The sequence below is a fragment of the Canis lupus genome, chromosome 6 (genome assembly GCF_003254725.2).
Source record: "Canis lupus dingo isolate Sandy chromosome 6, ASM325472v2, whole genome shotgun sequence".
Lineage (NCBI taxonomy): Eukaryota > Metazoa > Chordata > Mammalia > Carnivora > Canidae > Canis > Canis lupus.
The window spans coordinates 12,187,035-12,207,658 of NC_064248.1; the positions used below are offsets into that span (position 1 = coordinate 12,187,035).

General features: G+C 51.4%; 1 protein-coding gene across 6 annotated transcripts in view; it reads left to right on the plus strand.

Annotated features, from left to right (window-relative positions):
* RNF216 (ring finger protein 216) overlaps positions 1–13,613 on the plus strand; it is a 161,461-nt gene extending 147,848 nt beyond the window's left edge. For 5 of the 6 annotated variants that reach the window (XM_035717569.2, XM_035717567.2, XM_025426283.3 and 2 more), the window contains 2 exons: positions 9,927–9,996; positions 10,616–13,613. In XM_035717569.2, coding sequence (XP_035573462.2) covers positions 9,927–9,996; positions 10,616–10,935 — 390 coding nt within the window. In that variant the 3' untranslated portion in view covers positions 10,936–13,613. Of the gene's footprint in view, positions 1–7,920; positions 8,096–9,926; positions 9,997–10,615 lie in introns of those variants that run through there. The other variant, XM_035717570.2, reaches the window with a different exon arrangement.
* The last annotated feature ends 7,011 nt before the right edge of the window (positions 13,614–20,624 follow it).

Here is a 20,624-nt window from a genome sequence, read left to right on the forward strand (position 1 = left end):
ACCGCTGCGCCACCCAGGGATCCCGGCAACACCCTTTTTGAACTTGGCCACAGCAACTTCTTGCAAGATACATCTATGAAGGCAAGGGAAACAAAAGCAAAAATGAACTATTGGGACTTAAGATAAAAAGCTTCCATACAGCAAAAGAAATAATCAACAAAACTAAAAGACAACATACAGAGTGGAAGAAGATATTTGCAAATGACATATCAGATAAAGGGCTAGTATCCAAGATCTATTAAGAACTTACTAAACTCAACAGCAGGGACGCCTGGGGGTAGCTCAGCAGTTGAGTGCCTGCCTTCTACCCAAGGCATGATCCTGGAGTTCCGAGATCAAGTCCCACATTGGGCTCCCTGCAGGACGCCTGCTTCTCTTTCTGCCTGTGTCTCTGCCTCTCTCTGTGTGTCTCTCATGAATAAATAAATAAAATCTTTTAAAAAATAAACAATAAACTCAACAGCAAAGAAACAAACAATCCAATCATGAAATGTGCAAAAGACTGTTGTTGGTTTGGTTCAGTGGAAGGAGGGACAGCCCATAGCTGCAAGTGCTCCCCAAGGTAATCCATGGTGCCTTCTGTGGGACAGACCTTCCCGGGACCTGGCAGTTCTGCTAAGTCACTTCCTCAGTGCCATGCAGCCAGCATGCCGGGGTCTGAGCATCTCTAGGAATTATGTATGGAAACAGGATTCTTTCTCTTGCTGCATCTCCTACAAAGTACTCCCCCCTCTGCGTTGCTTTCCAGAAACAAAGAGCTGAGTGGAGTTACTCATCAGAGGGTGTCGAGCCACTGGCCTTTTCCTGGCCAGTGCACTTTTTCTTTCTCCTCCCACTTGTTCTTGTTCCATCTCCTGCCATCTCCCTCTTACTTCTACACATGGAATTGGTTAAAGGTTTCTTGTGTCCTGTTACCTTGTTTGGGTGCCGTAGCATGAACTGCCCCCTTGTTTTCTTGTTGAATTGTCGTCTTCCACCCTGAGAAAGGTTCTGTATTTGCTCAGAATAAAGTTCAAAAGGAAGATCAAGCAAATACAAATCCCTCCGATTTCCTCAGGCAGCCACAACCAGAGATTTGGTTCCATTTGTCCCATTCCCATCAAATCTGGGATCAGCCCCATTTCCTTGATTCTCACCAGGAGACTGATTGGATTCCAAGCCAGCATCTGTTGGGGCTTCTGAGAACACAAAGCCATTCAGAAGTTCAGGGAAACAAAGCACGCCCTGTCATCCAAGCCTGTTCTCCAGCTTAATTAACCAGCAAGGCCGGGAAGAATCTCTTCGTCCCTCCGTGGTTTGGAAAGAAGTGGAGTTTTATCCCTTAATGACTAGAGATTGCTTGGGAACCTGAACGAATTCTGTATGAGAACTAAAATGATGAATGTAACTTGCTTTCTATATTACCAATAGGAAGCCAAAAACATTCAACCACAGGTCTTAAAAAACAAGATGTCATTTTAGAAAAGAAACAAGCAAACCACAGTTTTCTGATTGGAGGCGGGGGGGGGGGGTGGGCAGAATGCAAAGCCACATGTGGACACACAAGTGAGCATACTCCTGTTTTGCAGTAGGAGAAGGTATTCTGGTGCTTGACTGGATCCACATCCACTGACCCTTTCCTGTCCGCGGGCAGCTGAGTGAGCAGCAGAGGCCAGCATGGCCTGCCTCGTCCTTAGACGCTGTGGTCGGAAGAGCAGTCACCTGGCAGTCTGGATCCAAGAAGTGGGGCAGAATTCTTAATAGCATTTTTCTTCTTTAAATACAAAACAAAGTCAGTGTTTATCTTGGGTGTTTGTCGCCAGAAACTGCACAGAATTGTTTTCCACAACTTTTTTGATTTTTGAATATAAGAGAAAAGATTGTTTGATTCAAATAAAACCCTAGGGCTTTTACAACCAGTTTACAATTTGATACCATTACCACCCAGCCATTTGGCCAAAAGACTTATTTATTTTTCCCAAGCCTGCATTGAATTGAACCTGACATTGACCTGTGCTAATATATTTCATTCTGTAATAACTCTCTAAGGCAAATGTGTCATCCCACTTTCACAAAGACTGTGGTCTGTAAACATAGAACTGCTGCAGCCCAAGCTATTTCTCTTGGCATCTTAAACCCACCCACCTGCCTTCTTGAGTCTGTGGCTCCAGCACATCTCCTTGCTGGGACTGGTGTGCAGAGGTTACCACACAACTTTGAGATCTGTGTTTAAGTGGCCAGGAAGAGGAAGTGTTGCAGGAATGGAGGGGAGAAGAGCATTTCAGAGCTGACCCAGGAGAAACAGAAGGCCCGTGGGAAAGGTAGATAAAAGGTGAAGTCAGTAACTGGATTACTGGATTCTGGCTTCAGCATGTTTCCTTTTTTTTTTAAGACTTTATTTATTTATTCATGAGAGACATAGAGAGGCAGAGACATAGGCAGAAGGCTCCATGCAAGGGAGCCCAACATGGGACTCGATCTCAGGACTCCAGGATCACGCCGAGCTGAAGGTGGTGCTAAACTGCTAAGCCACCCGGGCTTTTTTTTTTTTAGTAAGCTCTGTGCCCAGTGTGGAGCTTTGAACTCCAGACCCTGAGATCAGGAGCTGCGTGCTCTACCAACTGAGCCAGTCAGGCACCTCTGTACCTTCTATAAAAGAAAGGTGATAATGTGAGCCCCCTTATTGCCCCATCAACGCAGCTTCCACAGCTTGTCTCAGCATCTTATTTCTGTCACTTCTAAATACCCCCTTTTCTGTTACAACATGGGGGCAGGACCAATTTTCCAGTCTGCAGATGAAGAAAACAGGATTCAGGTGACATGGTAAAAGTGAGACACAGGCCCAGGTCTTGGACCAGATGTCAGTTCCTTATAGTCCAGAAGTCTCCATCCACGCCCTGGAGCGACAGGTCACAAATTTGGCAATTCACCAGTAGATCCTAAGCCCAGTGATCCAGCTGGGCCTCCACAGAGGGGTAGGACCGTTGCTGGACCCTCTCCCCATTGAGTGAGTTGCTGATGGTAGAAGGGGGGCGACTGGCATCTCCAAACCTTGATCAGGTTTAGGTGTCCCTGAGGACTTTACCAAGGGTGGCAGCATGGCTCAGTCTAATAAATACAGCATGTAGCTATGTGTCATCTTCAGTGAATGCCCGCAGGTACCAGGCTGAGCACTTGACCCTGATAGGACTCAAAACATGGCCACATTCCACACTGCCTCCAGGTCCCTGTAGGGAACTCTAAATGGAAAGGTTTTTGGGTATCAGGCCTCTGACCTGAGGAGATAGCTGCAGAGGCCATCCAAGAGCCTGGCTGTCCTTGCTCCTCCCCAGCACGTTGTCCAGCCAGCCCCCCACTGGGCCATTCCAGATCCCAGCTGCACAGCATGTGCCACTCCGGGCTGCGCTTTACCCTCCCCCCAATTTCCTGTTGCAGGGGGACAGCTGGAGCTGGGGGTAGTGTCTGGTGTTCCTCAGAGATCTGCAGCCGATCTGGGAATAATTTGAAACTAAATCCTCAGCCCTTTGGAAGCCTTTTATGAAATCATTGCAAGTTTATTAACAACAGCTGTGGCCACACATGACCTGGATCCTAGCCCCAACTCCACCCCCAAAATTGCAGGAGGGAAGCAGCAGTTGACTTGGAATTCCCCGTCACCTTTTTAAGGGGAGGAAAAGTTAAATGAAGAAGAAAAGTCACCCATCCTTCTTCGTGGTCACAGGAGGCTGGACAGCAGGCAAGCGGGTGGCCAGCCATGGTGATCAGAAATGGTGAAGAAAACGGGCTCAAAGGGACTTTTCAAAGCTTTGGCAAAGCAGCCTGGGGCCAAGTGCTCACATGTCTATTTTAAGGCCCTTCAGCCTGTGCTGGCAATTATTGTCAGCATCTGATTGGCAGAAACCTCTTTCTCCTCGAACCATTTGCAGCTTCTCCAGTTCATCCTGTCCAGACCCTGCTGCTCACGGGGAGCTGCAGAGCTTCCTTGTTGAGGGGCAGATTACAGAGTCAGGGTTTGGGCCATTTTTTCTTAATTAAAACCTCTCTGGTGGACTCTGCCTCCCTTCCTGCCAGCCACTGCCGTGCTGAGTCTGTGTTTTGGAGAAGCCTGGCCCCGGCCATCAACCTCGTGCCCTTGCCATGCTCCCCACCACCTCCATGTGAAGCAGGCGTGTCCAAGTCCTCCGAATCAGGCCAACACTTTGTGTCCTGCTGAGCTCAAAGGACTTCAGGGAGAGGAAATAGAACCTCCTTCCTGTTAAGTCACAATCCACTCATTTCTTCCTTTAAGGCATTCTCCAGATCTGCGGGGCAGTGAGCCTCCACACCCCATTCTGCTGTATTCCTTTATCCTCGGCACTGCGTTTGGAGAGCACTGGCCCACTGTGGGTGCTGTGCCTGCTTCCTTCACAGTCTTCATTGCATTTGATTGTGGTCTGTGGGCTCCCCTCCCAGGGTGGCCATGGGTAGCAATAGAAATCGCGTAGGTGATTCTTTTGGACCCTGGCCTGGTAGTCTGTTATACTTGGTCTTTTGAGATCCATGTCTCCCATCCTGGGACATCTTGACCGCTGACTGGTATCTGCTCCCTCCTGTTTCAGCCTAGTCTTGCTTATATATACATTCCATGGATCTGTGTGAAAATTTTCACCAAGATTAGGAGGGGCCAGATGCCAACAGAATGGAAGTTATCCAGGCTTACTGGATCTGTATTAAAGCCCATCCCAAAGGCCAGATGGAGGAGCGCTGGGGAACGTATCAGCCTCAGTGGCCATTCACTAAGGCCTCTTGGGGTGTCCAGTGTGGTGACTACCAACAGAACCATTTGTTCTTCCCGCAGTCAGACCGGCCCAGTTGGGCAGGGTGTGAAGGGGGAGCTTGGACCTCGAGACGGTCCAGTTTGGCCCCCGACCCTGTGGAGGGCAGAGTAGCCTCTGGTGCCTGCAGAGTTCAGAGCTGCCCGGGTACCCTGGGGGCTGCCAGAAGGAGCAGCAGGCTCTGTGCTGGTCTCAATTTCACTTCTCACAACTCCATGATCTTCAGCATGCAACTGCATCTCAGAGCCTATTTCCTCTAGGTAAAATCTTTGTCAGCCCCTCATGCCTGGGAGAGACACTTAGCGTGTACATGTGAACTAGCATAGGACACATGAGGAGTGGGACCTGAGTGTGCAGAGCACAGCCTTCCAGAAGAGAGCCGGGCCAGGGAGGGGTGCAGTTCTGAGTGAGGTGGGGACACAAACACATCCAGAGGGAAGTGGGCTAAGACATTCCCAGGAGTTCTCTCTGGAGAGAAGTTACTGGGGATTTTTTTTTTTTTTATGTGTTCTGTTAAACTTTTTTTTTTCCCTAAAAAATTGCTTTAATGTGTATGAGAATCAAAACACTGGTCTTTCATGGCAGAAAGAGAGAATTCCATGAGACACTGATATGCAAGTAAGTTGGTAGTCTCACAAGAAAGTGTGTGTTCCTGCTCTGGAGATGAGCTGAGAACAGCAGCCCCAACAGAGGCAACAGGGAGCCCACCACCATGAGCCAGTAGGGCCTCTTGGGCCTCAGCAGTAGAGCCTGGCCTGCACCTTGGGTTCCTGGCTCAGGAAGTAAGGTTTGTGGGCTCTGTCTGGGTGAGAAGATGTGCTGGTTTTGGTGCCAGGGGAAGCCAGTCAGAGGCCATCAAATGGATCTTTTTTTTTTTCTTTTTTAAGATTTTATTTATTTATTCATGAGAGACACACAGAGAGAGAGAGAGGCAGAGACACAGGCAGAGGGAGAAGCAGGCTCCATGCAGGGAGCCCAACGTGGGACTCGATCCCAGGTCTCCAGGACCACAACCTGGGCTGCAGGCGGCTCTAAACTGCTGCGCCACCGGGGCTACCCCAAATGGATCTTTTTTTAAGGGATATGTTCACTTGTGGGTGAGCTGACCAAGAAAAGAATTCCCTAAAAATTTCCAGGGAAATGATCCCCTTCTCTGCTGTGTTGGCTGTTTGTTGTCTTGAATGGAGGTGTTTGTTTCGCCCTATTCTCTTGTATTTAGTGGAAAAGAGATTTCGGAGTTCTGCCCATCCCAGAAAAAGGAACCCTCTTGTATTTCAAGGAGGTTAAGATGCACTTATTCTAGAACAAGGCAGGCCCTCTGACAGTGCTTTTGGGGCAGGGCAGGCAGAGTTCCAGGGGCCCTGCAGTCCCTGCTCCAGAAGCTCCAGTTCAGAAACCTGTGGTTTATGTGGTTAAGAGCTCAGGCCTCGAGAGTGGAAGGCCTGGATTTGAACCTCACTGTGTCTCTCTTTCCCTGTCTGTAATATAGAGGTTAATTAATAGGACCTAACTGGTGGAATTGTTATGAAGATTCATCTCTGTGAAGTGCTTACAACAGGAGCTGGGACATAGCCCTCAATAAATGTGAGCTTTGCGGCTGCTGTGCCGGGCCCTTTGTAAAAGATCATTTGCTTCTCACAGCAAACCTGTGAATGGGTTCCATGTCAGATTGTGGAGGTTAATAGGGTCACCCAGCCCAGCTTTGTGGAGCCTTAGAACTGGAGCTCTTCCTATCACGCCAGCTGCCTGTCCTCTAGGAAGCCAGTGCTACTTTAAGATAAGACCTGTGGTGGCCAGCCGCTCCAGCACGCCTGGATTTCCTGTGGGTGACTCAGCCCCTTCCGGGGGTGTTGGAGGTCAGGTACTTCGCTGACCTGGCTCCCATGCCCGGCTCTCTCATCTGCTTTCCTTCTATTGTTCCCCACTTCCAGCAGCCTTGGTGTGTCCTAGATTTGCAGAGTGGCAATCCTTTTTCATAAATGTCCTGGTTCACTGTGAATGATGACACTTGGTGTACCTAGAATGTTCCCCAAGGGAATTCCCCTCCAGAAAGGCCTCGGGAGCCCATCTGTCCCCTCAGCCCAAACCAAGGGGACCAGTCTTCATTTTTTTTTTTATCTCATTCAACTTTAAAGCTTGTCTCATTAACTCTTGTTGTTAATGTTTTTATAAAGATTTTATTTATTCGTGCATAAGAGACACAGAGAGAGGCAGAGACATAAGCAGAGGGAGAAGCAGGCTCCCTACAGGAGGAGCCTGATGCGGGACTCGATCCTGGATCCCAGGATCATGCCCTGAGCTGAAGGCAGACGTCAACTGCTGAGCCACCTAGGTGTCCCACGTTATTTCTTTTTAAATCACAGTAAAATACGTATAAAGTAAGATTTGCCATTTTTAAAGTATATGTATGATCCAATCTGCCTTCACACCCTTGACTTGAGGAGCTTTAAATGCTTAAGAGAAACTGTTTGGGAAGGAACCTCCACCCCAAATGAAGTAAGAAATCTTCCCCAGGGATCCCTGGGTGGCACAGCGGTATGGAGCCTGCTTCTCCCTCTGCCTATGTCTCTGCCTCTCTCTCTCTCTGTGTGACTATCATAAATAAATAAAAATTTTTTAAAATTATTTAAAAAAAAGAAATCTTCCCCGTAGAGTCTAACAAAACCTGAATTTAAAAATACAAATATTGAAAGCATTTGCATTCTTAGTTTCTAAACAGTGTCCTGTGACTCCAAGCAGTTGGAGGAAGTTGAAATCTGAACCATCTGACCCTTACTCTAGCTGCAACTGAGAGTTTACTTAGTGGCCCTAATTGTCAGGAAGCGCATCGCCTGCCCCACGAAGAAGCCATAGAGACAAGTGTTAGGGGTATCCCCCAGTCTCTACCACTTTTCCTGAAACTTCGCATCTTTCTAAAATCTTTATTTCTGAGTTTTTCATTACTTTCCTGCCTTTAGTAGTGAGTGCTCCGTGACATGTCCTTTACATACTTGAGCTCATTCCATCTTTACAACAGCCCATTTTGTAGATGAGATACCGAGATTCGCTTAGTTGGAGGTACCACAGAGCCCCTGCTCTTCTACTGGACAGTTTTCTGGATCAGTACTTTTTTTTTTTTTTTTCTTAGATTAAAAATCCTTTTTTCCTGGACCTTCCACTGGCAACAAAGAGGTTTGGGGACGCCTGGGTGGCTCAGTGGTTGAGCATCTGCCTTCGACTCAGGTCATAATTCCAGGGTCCTAGGATCGAGTCCCATGTCGGGCTCCCTGCATGGAGCCTGCTTCTCCCTCTGCCTGTGTGTCTGCCTCTCTGTGTGTGTCTCATGAATAAATAAAATCTTTTTTTTAAAAAATGAGGTTCGTCAGCTCCTTCTCTAGATAATTGGTAGAATGTATCTTTACATCCACATGGAGACCTGAAGACTGTGTCAAACTACACTGAGTTACCAGAGCCTTTCCGTCAGTTGGCTTAGTGGTTCCTTTGTAGAGGAATCTGTTCCATCTGGAGTATTCACAGAGAGGCTAGATGACCATGTCTTGGGATTTTTAATGGAGAATTTGCATGTGTTATTTGGGAAACAGACATGGCACCTTTGAGGGTTCCACCCGGCAAGCACTTCTCTGATGTGTATAAGCACTCGGCAGCTCTCTCCTCTTCCTCTTGCTTGGCTCAGAACACCTGGCAGGGTGAGGCTGAGAAAGATTCAGTTGTATATTAAGAATTTCCAGATGTCAGAAAGAATGTGAAAAGAATCTTGAGACCAGTAAGTTTGATCTGTCATTTGGCACCTGAGAGAGGGAGGATGTTAGCGAATTTAACAGGGCCTCTCAACTATTGCCCCCTGAGCCCACAGCCTCCAGCGACTATATCCTAAGTTCTTTTGTCTACCAAACAAGGGGAATATATTACATAACTATTTTTTTATTCCATCAGCGTGACTTAGTCTCATTGTTGATCAGAAGTTTAACCAATAAACTTAGAATAGTGTCTAGCACTAGCAGGTATCCAATACATACTAATTGAAGGATATTCCTGACTCTTGAAATCCCCAAGATTCACACCTCTATGGTGAAATCACTGACTGCTGTCTTGGTGGTGACATTAATAACGTGCTGAGTAAACATCCAGATAGTCCATTGCTCAGGTAGGGCTGCCACGCTTTCTACTAGTCCAGGGAGGGTGTTCCTCCAGCTCACATGCCCTCTTCTGTGGTCTTCCATTCACATCTCAGAAGTTCCCTGGATGTCATCAGTTGGTCAGAGCCTCAGATCAGCGTGAAAAATCCAAAGCTATCACTGAAACTGTTCCAGCCCAGGACACACCTGTCTGTGTGGGGAGACTCCAGTGCCTTGTCTAGGAAGCACCTCCTCAAGTACTGGAACTTCCTCTGTGCCTCCTGCCCCCATCCTGGGCACTAGTGCCCTCCTCACACTTCTCCCCAGCTTGACTGTTCCTAACTCCTGAAGAAGCAGCTGGAACACCCCAGGAAACAAGCCCACCTGTCATTCAGTTCAGATCCACACAGTTGGTTATGTTCCACTCCGTTCATCATGCTCTTAAACTGCGGTGCCCTTCCTCCCACATGCAGGCCCCAGCCCCCGACCACCATTCCACTGACAGAACACAGTTCCTTCTACAGCCCACTAGCCGTATAGAAACTAAAGACCAGCTTCAGGGCTCAGGTGGCCTGAGTAGACATTTGTCCACCTGAGTTCAGGGAATCAGGAAGACTGTTGGGCTTTGCCCAAAAAGGGTGTCTTGCTCAGAGTTCCTAGACTCTGGATCTGAAACTCCTCAGGCCCTGCCCGCCCCAGAGCCACCCCCTTCCCACACCTGCCCACCTTGAGCTGCAGAAAGGCCTCCCTCTGTTTACTTTACAGTTAGTGAACAAAGCAGGCTCTTGCCCCTCCCCCAGGCAGCCACCACCATATACAGTCCCACTTCTGAGCCAGGCCTTTCAGGTGGGCTTCCTCATGGGAGCATCATCCACTGATGAAGGAAGGAGACCCTCGGGGTCTGGGAATGAGTAGTGTGTTGACTGGAACAAGCCGGCCTCCCCCGGGTCCCAGTGAGGTCTCTGCACTGCATGGAACTGGTTGGAGCAAGCTTACCATCTTGTTGCTTTTCTTCTAGGAAGACGATGAGAAGCTAATTGAGGAGATCCAGAAGGAGGCTGAAGAGGAGCAGAAGAGAAAGAATGGAGGCAAGCGCTTCCCCAGCTTGGGCCCAGTGCCCAGTGCTCTGTGTGTAGGGGGCGGGGGACAGGCTCCACAGCTGGCCCTTCACCCAAGGAGTGCTGGCCTTCAGGTGGATTGAGACACGATCTGCCCAGGCATCCATCCAACTCCATATGGTAGAGGCTGTGAAAGCATAGGAGAGTTCCCATTTCCCCTTGGTGGTCAGGAGGTCCCCAGGGGTGGGTTTGAGCTAAGGACATAGAACCCAAACTAGACTAAAAAGACCATAGGCCCACCCTGGCCTCTCTGACGTCACAAAAGAATGATGTGGGATTTCTGGGAGTGGCACCCAGGTCCTGGCTCTGAAGGAAAGTCCCTCATAGAATCTGCCACCTTCCAGGGTGATCCCTGAGTGAGCACTTGGTCAGCTGAGGGGGTTGGTGCACACACACACACTAATCAGCCTTACGATGGCCTGGGCACCTCTCCTGTGTCCATAGGTCAGATATGCCTGGCCTGGGCTCATGCTCTGGGCTCCCAGCTTGGGAGAGGTGGGATTGAGGTCAGGATATGCAGCCCTGCTCCCATCTTGCATGCAAGCACAGTTGGTTTTGTTTTCTCTACTAAATCCCATCTCCTGTTCAGAGAACACCTTCAAACGCATCGGGCCCCCCTTGGAGAAGCCTCCAGAGAAAGTCCAGAGGATTGAAGCCCTGCCGAGGCCTGTCCCACAGAACCTGCACCAACCACAGATCCCCCCCTATGCCTTCGTGCACCCGCCCTTCCCCCTGCCACCTGTCCGGCCCATGTTCAACAACTTCCCTCTCAACATGGGCCCCGTCCCAGCCCCCTACGTGCCCCCTCTGCCCAATGTGCGCGTCAACTACGACTTTGCTCCCGTCCATATGCCTCTGGAGCACAACCTGCCTATGCACTTTGGCCCCCAGCCACGGCATCGCTTCTGACAGCTTTGCTCCCCGCTGCCTCCCAGGAGCCCCACCGCTGAGCAGCCCAGACTGTGAGGGGCCAGGGGTTCCCTAGATCCCCACCTCACCCCCCAGGGCCATGCCTTCTGAGTAGGGATGATGCGCTTAGCTCTCAAAAGGATAGGCTGGGTTTTTTTCCTGCTCCTTCCTGGGAAGGGGCACTGTCCCCTGAAGAGCAGCCAGCAGGCGGGTGCCCTCAGGTACTTATAAAAGGATCAGTCTGGCACTGGCTAGGCCAGAGATACAGGGGACATTGGGGCCTCCCTAGAGAGTTCTGTCTGAGTGGCAGTGCAGGGACCCTCACCATGAGGTAGCCCTTCTCTGCTCTACTAATCCCATCCCTACAGACAGATGGGGGAAGTACTTGTGTCCGTCCCTTCCCCCTGGCAGACCCACACATCTCTCAGTTAACCATGTAGGCCTTCCTTACCGCAGCACAGTCTGAGGCGTGATAAAGCTAAAGCAGCAGTTGGAGGGAGTTGGGAGTTTGGAGAGAGCTTAGCCATCTGAACCAGGTCATGAAGGCTGGGTTCTTGCCCCACCCCCGCCCCAACACTGCAGCCCATCCCCCCACCCCTGCCCCAGTGCTGCTGCCCACCCAGAGTGAGATGCCCCCTGCTGCTCCAAGCCAGTTGATCCCAGTGAGGTGGTGGCACAGCCATGTCCCCAGGCCTGGGAGCATTGCTCAGGGTGGGGAAGCTGCAGACTCTATCCCCCAAATCCAGAACCCCAGGCTGCTGCCACCGTAACTATTCAGGTCTCTCTTGTCCTTGGCCCACTCAGATGAGACCACAGAGAGCCATCTCATGCTATCAGTTCTGTTCTGTAGTTTAAAGAAATATTTGCTGTTTACTCACTTCGAACTTACTGGGTTTTCTGTGGCCTACTAGAGTTTCTCTCGTTCAGTCTCTGGAAAGTCAAATCTGTTACCCATGCCAGGCAGCCGATGAGAGCGGGATGGTCCTGAATCTTGCCAAACAGAAGGTCCTTTCAAGGCGCCAGTGACAGGCTTGGTGGCTCTCCCAGGCAGCCCAATTGTTGGGAAGCCTTCTTTACCACCAACCAGGTAATGAGCAGCTTCTCCCCTGAGGTTTGGTGGTAGCTACGGGTTTCCACAGAGGAACAGAGGACCCAGACTATAACCAGTACCCACCTATGGAGCCACCCTTGCCCGAGGTCAGGTGAGTCTAGCTCTGGGTCAGCATGGGGGGATCCCTGCCCCTTACCACTCATCTTTTCCTGGGCAGCCCCAGCCCACCCGAGGCTCCATCCCATGTTAGCACCCGCTGTGCAGAGCAGAGCCCTCCACAGGAGTGACCCTGCCTGGTTGCCCAGTGTCGGCCGCTCTCACTTGCTATACCTGATGGCTGTTCCTAGTGTGTGTACACAGACCTCAAAAGGGTGAGCCTAATGGCCAAACCCCCCATCTCAGAGGGCCATGCCCAGGACCGTGCATTCTTGTGCATGGGCACCTGCTGCCATCATTCTAATGGATTTCAAGGATTAAAATGGGGAGAAACCTGCTAAGTTGCCTGCTCTTCCTTCTGCTTTTCCTCCAAGGGAGGGCTTTGCAGAGTTCTCTGGATTTGGGGGGTGGGACACACAAGGAGGGGCAATGCCCTGGGAGAGCCCTGGTGGGGGGTGCACTGCGGGGTATGGTGACAGGACTGAAGTCCTTTTATAGCTTGGTCCCTGTGCACCCTCCCTTGGGGAGGGTCTCAGAGTGGTGAGCTTTCAGCAGATGCCCCACCAAATAGACACACCAGAATCTCCTGGGCCCCTGCAACCAGAGCACCAGGCTTTGCAGAGTGCTTTGGGCATCTAATAGGACAGGCCCCTGGTGGGTGGCATACCTCTTGACACTGCCATCCAGCAGGTCCCCTAGAACTTGGCAGGATTCCCCCCAGCACAAGAGGGAAGAGATCAGAATAATTGGTTTGCCCCCAAGGCTGAACTGAGGACTTTTTCTTTGAGATGAATTCTGGATGTTTCTAGCCATGCACAGCTGCTAGGGAACTGAGGGCACCCAGTTTCTAATGTCCCTCCTTGTGCTGGACTGTAGAGCACCTCCCAAGTCTGCAGCAGCACAGTTGCTATTTGGGTGGAAGTCGTTGCCCTGAGTCCTGACACTAGTATGAGGTCCCACCTGTCTGCAAAGTGACCCTCTGGGTGCCTGTGTCCCAGAGGACCCCCGGGCTTCTTGAGAAGCCTGCACTAGAGACCACTTGGGAGAGAGGGGACGGTGATCCCCAAACAAGCCAGCAAGGGGCTGCAAGGTGTGAGGAGAGAAAACCCACAGAGACCAACCAGTGTTGGGGAAGAGGCAGGAATCCCAGAGGCAGCCTGGCACACCCCCTGGGCCACCGTGTTTGCTTCCCCAAGCCAGAGACTGCCCAGTGACAGTCCTGTTCTACTTGCCTTAAACTGGAGAGAGGAATCTAGTATTTGCACTTAGCAAAGGTTTTAAAACTTAAAAAAAAAAAAAAAAAAAAGCATGACTTGTCACTTTGTATAAAAATAGCAAAAGTGATTATTAAATTTTTTTCTGTACCTTCTGGTAGTAAAATACATCCAAATAATTCTGTTTAAACTACTGTGTGTAAAAAGCCTGTATCATATGTAACTTGGACTTTTTGTAAATAAATGTTTGTGCACTATGTTCCCTCCAGTCTCCTCTGTCCACATAGCACCAGCAGGCCCACCATCCCCACAGGATTACAGGGGAGTGCTTGGGTCTGTGAGGCCACTGCTCCCCGGTAGCAGATGCTGGCTGCCGCTGGAGAATTACTGGTCTTGTCCCTGAACACCTGGCCCTGTGGGGAGAAGTGAGACTCCCATCCCCTGTTCCCAGAAGGAAGATCGGGCAATGTGTCACACTGACCCTACTTGGTTGGCTACCAAGGCACAATTGAGCACAAAGGGAGGGGGTTTGTTTTTTGGCACAGAGGCCCCTTCCAGAAAGTGTGCTCAGCCCCCTCTTCCAGGTCTGGGCTGCAAGCCACTGACTAGCCTGGAAAGCTACCTGCAGAGGCTGGACCCAGCAAAGGATGGGAGGAAGCACGTCATCCTCCCTCCAGGACCAGGAGACAAAGCTGAGAGCAGAGCATCTGAGCAGGGAAGCCAGCGTTGAGTTCCTGCTGCCAACTGGAGCCACCTCCCTCGGGCACAGCCCTCCCCAACAGAGTCCCAAGTATGGTGAAATAAATCCAAGACAAAACTTACATGCATTCCCAGCTTCAAACTAGTCCATGCCATCCATCCTGTCCTTGTGCTGGTACATGTTCCATATTTTATATATTTGCAGCCATGCCCTGGTCAATTTGTCCCAGGCTCCCAGCAAGGAACAAGGCAGTGGCTGTTTTCTCTGTCTGCTGCCATATTTTCCACTCCACCCAAATAACCAGGGTCCTATTCCTCCTGCCTTCCCCACGCTCCATGCACATATCCACTTGTGGGTTCTCCCACCCTGGTTGTTACTACAGTGATTCCAGGGGCATCTGGCTGACTCAGTGGAGCAGGTGACTCTCAATCTCAAGGTTGTGAGTTCAAGCCCCACATTGGGCGTGAAGCCTACTTAAAAAAATAAAAGTGATTCCACACCTCTAAATGGGACCTGCCTTCCCGCCCCCCCCCCCCCCCCTTTACAACCACAGAGCTCCCTCTCGGTCTGATTGGTTGGTTCTCTTTCTGCCATCCTGATGGAAAATTTGGGTGCTTCTCACTTTCTGCCACCACTCCACACCTCAGTGAGCACCTTGGATGTTTCAAAGGATGTATTTTCTAGGAGCAGAGTTGTGCCTAAAAGGAATGGGGGTATGTATTTCTATGACTTTTGCCAGATTGCTCTCCAGACTCCATGACAAAAAAGTGTCAACCCACCAGTCCTGGGCTGCGTCCTCACCCTTCATGGGCACATCTTTGTTGCCATGGTCTGTCGGCCACTCGAAGACCTGTCTCCTGGAATCTGACCTCATGGAGACAATTGAATGGACACATCTCCCTGTAAAGGGAACTGCTTTTTAGTCAGACGCATGTGTAATTGTACCATCCAAACTTACTCTCCTTGAAGAGATAGATATATGTATATACATTACATACACATTTATGTATACACATAAATGTTTTAAAATAGGGATGCCTGAGTGGCTCAGCAGTTGAGTGTCTGCCTTTGGCTCCAGTCATGATCCCAGAGTCCTAGGATCAAGTCCCATATTGGGCTCCCTGCATGGAGTCTGCTTCTCCCTCTGCCTGTATCTCTGCCCACCCCCCTCCCTCCCTGTGTCTCTCATGAGTAAATAAAATCTTTAAAAAAATAAACATTTTTAAAAAAGGTTTTAAAATAGAAAAATTTGAAAATACAGAAAAGGATCAACTTACCCAAAAGTAAGTACTGAAAATACTGTTTTAAAGATTTATTTATTAGGGATGCCTGGGTGGCTCAGTGGTTGTTGGGCTTCTGCCTTCAGCTCAGGGTGTGATCCTGGATTCCCGGGATCGAGTCCCACATCAGACTCCCTACATGGAGCCTGCTTCATGCCTCTCTCTGCCTCTGCCTCTGCCTCTCTCGTCTCATGAATAAATAAAATTTAAAAGGGGGGGGACACCTGGGTGACTCTGGTTGAGTGCCTTCTCAGGATGTGATCCCGGGATCCAGGATCGAGTCCCACATCTGGCTTCTTGCAGGGAGCCTGCTTCTCCCTCTGCCTGTCTCTGCCTCTCTTTCTGTGTCTCTCATGAATAAATAAAATATTAAAAAAAAAAAAAGGGATCCCTGGGTGGCGCAGCGGTTTGGCGCCTGCCTTTGGCCCAGGGCATGATCCTGGAGAACCTGGATCAAATCCCACGTCGGGCTCCCTGCATGGAGCCTGCTTCTCCCTCTGCCTGTGTCTCTGCCTCTCTCTCTCTCTGTGTGACTATCATAAATAAATAAAATCTTTAAAAATAAATAAAATAAAAATAAATAAAAATAAAAAAATAAAAAAAGATTCATTAGGGCAGCCCCGGTGGCCCAGTGGTTTGGCGCGGTGATCAGCCCAGGGCCTGATCCTGGAGACCTGGGATCGAGTCCCACATCAGGCTCCCTGCATGGAGCCTGCTTCTCCCTCTGCCTGTGTCTCTGCCTCTCTCTATGTCTCTCATGAATAAATAACGTCTTTAAAAAAAAAAAAAAGATTTATTAGCACACAAGCAGGGGAGGGACAGAGAGATAGAGGGAATCGCAAGCAGACTCCCCACTGAAGGTGGAGCCCATCGCAGGGCCTAGCCTCAACAAGCCTGAGATCATGACCTGAGCCGAAATCGAGCGTCGCTCAACAAACTGAGCCACCAGGCACCCCAACTGATAATATTTGGATGCATTTACTTCCAGGTCATTTTGCTCTGTGATATACATAATGTATCATAAAACCAGTAAGCCAGATGTGCAGGTTTGCATCCTATCATGAGCATTAGCAAGATACGAGCAAGTGCTTCCAAAATACGATTTTTAATTAGATCCTTCTAGAACCTTTTGCTGCAGGCTTGTAAACCTTTTCTTCTTGGGATCACATTTCTGCAGGCTGGTGCACAGCTATCCCAGCCAGCCTGCTCTTTGTTCTCATGACCCATGGGGGCACATCGCCCCACCTAAAACCTCATCTTCGTCTCTTCCCTCTCAGGATTAAGTCAGAAAGAACTCCTGTCCTTGTTTCCTCTCCCTTCATCAGCACATCTTGGCAAGACCGCCCAGACCCAATCACCACCATGGCTTGGCTTTGCCCTAGATGATGCCAGTTAAGACCCTCATGAGAGGGGCAAGGAGCCAGCACAGGCTGTTACCAGGGTCACCAGGATCACCTGGCCCTGCCTCTTCCCTGAGTGGGGGTGGCACACTGGGCCCCAGGCTGTCCTGTGGGCTCTCCAGGTGCAGCCCTGCGGGGCCCTGGGCAGGTCACTGAAGCCTGCTGCTTGAAGCAAAGTGGGAATAACTGCAATACCTTTTTGTCAAGCTGAGAGAATTTGAGAACGCCAGAGAAGAGCTTGGAGGCTCTCACATGATGAGAGCTGTTATCGGGTCCCCTTCCCACTGCCCTTTGGCATCCACTCCCAGAGTCGTCCCCAGGTTCAGACCCATGTGCATCCCCGGGCTACTGCCCCTCACCACTCCGCAGGGCCAGTCCTTGCCGCCCCCCGCCCACCCGCCTGCCCACGTCCGTAATGCCTCCAGGGCTACGCCGAGCCCCACGCAGAAATCACGGGCACACATCCGCCACGCAGCTGAGAGGGGGCAAGAGAGCCTGGGTTGGGCCTGTCACTCAACTGGGGCAACAAGAAACATGTAACTAAAAGCCAGGCAGCTGGGAGCAGGGCACACGGTGGGGGTGGCCCAGGCACTGGGGAGGCATCACGGTGTCTGGAGTCGAGATTGTGGCCGCCTCCTCACAACTTGTCCTCCTCACCCGGGGCCCGTCCACATGCAGGCTGCAGGGCCGGTGGTTCTGGCGGTTCCCAGGAATCTGCATTTTCAGCACCTGCATGTTGGGGTCACCACAGGGCCTTGGCAGAGTCCTGGGGGAGGAGATTTGGGAGGAGGCTGCTGCCTGGCCTCTGGGTGGGAGCCCAACAGGCGAGAACACATCTGGGAGGGGTGTGGAGAGTCCCAGGGACCCTGGCACCAGCGGGGACTTGCAGGGAGAGGAGGCCCACGCTGACACTCAGGCCCTGTCCCAGCACCGATGGAGTAGGGCCCAGGGCACTCCAGGGCCAGGTGCGGAGCCCAGGTCTTCCGTCCAGACAGTGCATTTGTCAGCAAGGTGCCCGACTGCAGACCCAGTCCTGGAGGCCTGAGGATGCCACAGCAGCCCAGGCTGAGGCCCCAAGGGCCACCCTGATTACAGGTCAGGTGGAGGGGCGGGCGGGGCAGCAGGGGAAAACCGTGGGGCTCACGTCTGCCAGCCTGGAGAAGAGCTGGTGCCCCCACCCATGGGAGGACCCGGCACTGGACTAAAGGGCCAGCCTTTCTCGGACCTTCCTGGGAAACTTCCCTCAGGCCCTCTGGTTCTTCTGGGTGCCCAGGAGCAACTCCCTGCATGCGTGCTGTCCAGGCGCTGTCCCTCCGCCCCTCCCTGCAAAGCCTTGCCGCCTCCAGAACCAGCTGCCCCCTGCGTCTCCGGCCTCTCATCCACTGCTGCAAAAACCACAGGCCACAGGTCCACAGGGGCGCTTGGGGGGCTCAGTCGGCGAAGCGTCTGCCTTCGGCTCAGGTCATGATCTCAGGGCCCTGGGATGGAGTCCAGCATCGGGCTCCAGGCTCAGCAGGGAGTCTGCTTCTCCCTCTGCCTCTGCCCTACTTTCTCTCTCTCTCTCTCTTTCTCTAATAAATAAATATATTTAAAACAAACAAATAAACGCAGCCCACAGTGGCAACCTGGAAAGCCCAGAGGAGCTGATTCTGACAGTGCTGCAGGTTGATGGGCTCAACCAGGCAGCTCTGCTCTCAGCTGGGGTTCGGCTGAGACTTCAACCTCCAGATGGCCTCCCCAAGGGCTACTCTGCCCTGGCCTCTCGTCAGTCACGGCCAGAGCCTCCGTCCAGCACGATGCTGACCTCCAAGAGGCCAGCCCTGAGCAGAAGCCACCCACCTGGCTCCTCCTGGCCAAGCCCATCGACGAGCCACCCCGATGCCAGAAGCCCTCGCCTCCCAAGCAGAGACGGAACCATAAACAGCCACTCAGGCTTACCCTGAACCAAGCCCTGGGCAAGCATTCGCGGCCTGGGAAAGGTGGGCTGTCCCCCTGTGCCCAGGATGTCACCACACTGAGATCAAGGCCACAGCCTTCTGGGGGAGGGCCTTTATTCTCTCTTTTCTCTGCCCCAGGTCTGGTTCTCTCTTTCTCAGTCTCTCTCAGAGTCTCTCATTTCTGTCAAGATTGAGGCCACTTACCAAAAAAACACATGACATAAAACAAGCAGAAAAACCAAACTGGAACACAAAGTAAAGTTACAGTATTAAAATGAACACAGTGCAGAAGTGGGGCTTTGAAGCCCGCCTCCGCCAGGCAGCCTGGCCCAGTCTCTAAAGGCAGCTTCACCCTTCCCAGCAGCTCACATGGACGAGCACATGAGTTATAAGGGTCACTCTGTCCATAAGGTAAACACGTGCCCACAGCTCAAAAGAAGGGTGCTCCGCAGATGACATGCATCTCTGCAGCCTGATGGAGACCCCCAGGTGGCCCTCCGTCCCAGGGCCCCCGGGGACCCACCCCAAGGAACAAACAGATCCAGCCTGGCACAGTCACCATGTAAGGTCCCCCAGCCCCAATAGGCTTCGGTGCCACCCACTGGGGGCTCTGGGGAGGCCTGGGCCTGGGGATGGAGTGCGTGGCCTACACGGTGCCCCCGCCCACATGGCCGTCCTCCTCGCCTGCTCAGCCTCAGTCTCCTGGGGACTCTGACGCCCCCCCACAGACATCTCCTTTCTCATCTCTGATGGGGAACAAGGCCAAAAAGGAAACCTGGAATGTCCTAGAGGCCGGGTGTCACCGAAGGATGTGGGGACACATGGTTCCTGCCCAGCTCTGCCATTGCCCCACTCTGAGCCACGACCCAGTCCTCTGTGTGCTTCTCCTCCTGAAACCCTGGCCATCTCGGGCCCATTCCTGCCGTGGAATATTCTCCACCCTGCCGGCCTTCCTGCAGGACCAGGAGTGCCGTTCTGCTTGGCTCTGTGTCTCTGGCACCAGCTCAGGGCCCAAGATGCTCAGAAATCGTTGTTGGAAGAATAAATCTGCAAAATGAGGCTCCAAATACCCACCTCAGCAGGGGCTCCGCAGGACACGAAGTGAGCTACTACTGTAGGCCAAGACACGGTGTGACCTACAGGAGCCACAGAAATATCAGCCGAGTTGTGTTTTGGAATCAGAAAATGTGAGCGAGTGTTTCTTGCACCTGTGTCATGGTGGGCAAGTCACCTGCTCGCTGGAGCCTGTTTCTCCATCTGTAAAACGGAAGGGTCAGGCTGGGTAGCCTGAGTGGCCCTCCCAGCTACGATGGGCTGATTTTTACAGGAGTCCTGAAGGCATAGATGTTAAGAGTTGGGCTTTCCAGGGTGCAGAGATGCTTCCTGGGATGTGTATTTTTTTTTTTTTTTTTTTTTTTTTTTTTTATGATAGACACACAGTGAGAGAGAGAGGCAGAGACATAGGCAGAGGGAGAAGCAGGCTCCACGCACCGGGAGCCCGACGTGGGATTCGATCCCGGGTCTCCAGGATCGCGCCCTGGGCCAAAGGCAGGCGCTAAACCGCTGCGCCACCCAGGGATCCCGTGGGATGTGTATTAATACAATGATAATTTAGCTATTATTCATAATCACTCCCCAACTGGAAATAATCCTAATGTCCATCAACTGCTGAACAGATACAAGGTGGTCTATCCATGCAATGGAAAACTATTTGGTCATTAAAAAAAAAAAAGAAGTGCTGACCCGTGCTACAACATGGATGAAAACATGATGCTTGGTGAAAGCAGCAGAGACAAGAGGTCACAGATTGTAGGATTCCACTTACAGGAGATGCCCAGAATCAGCAAACCCAAAGATACAAAAAGTAGAGTAGTGGTGGCTTAGGGCGGGAGGGGCCTTGGAGGGGTAGGGGCGGTAGCTGAAGACGACCGTCTTTCTTTCTGAGATGATT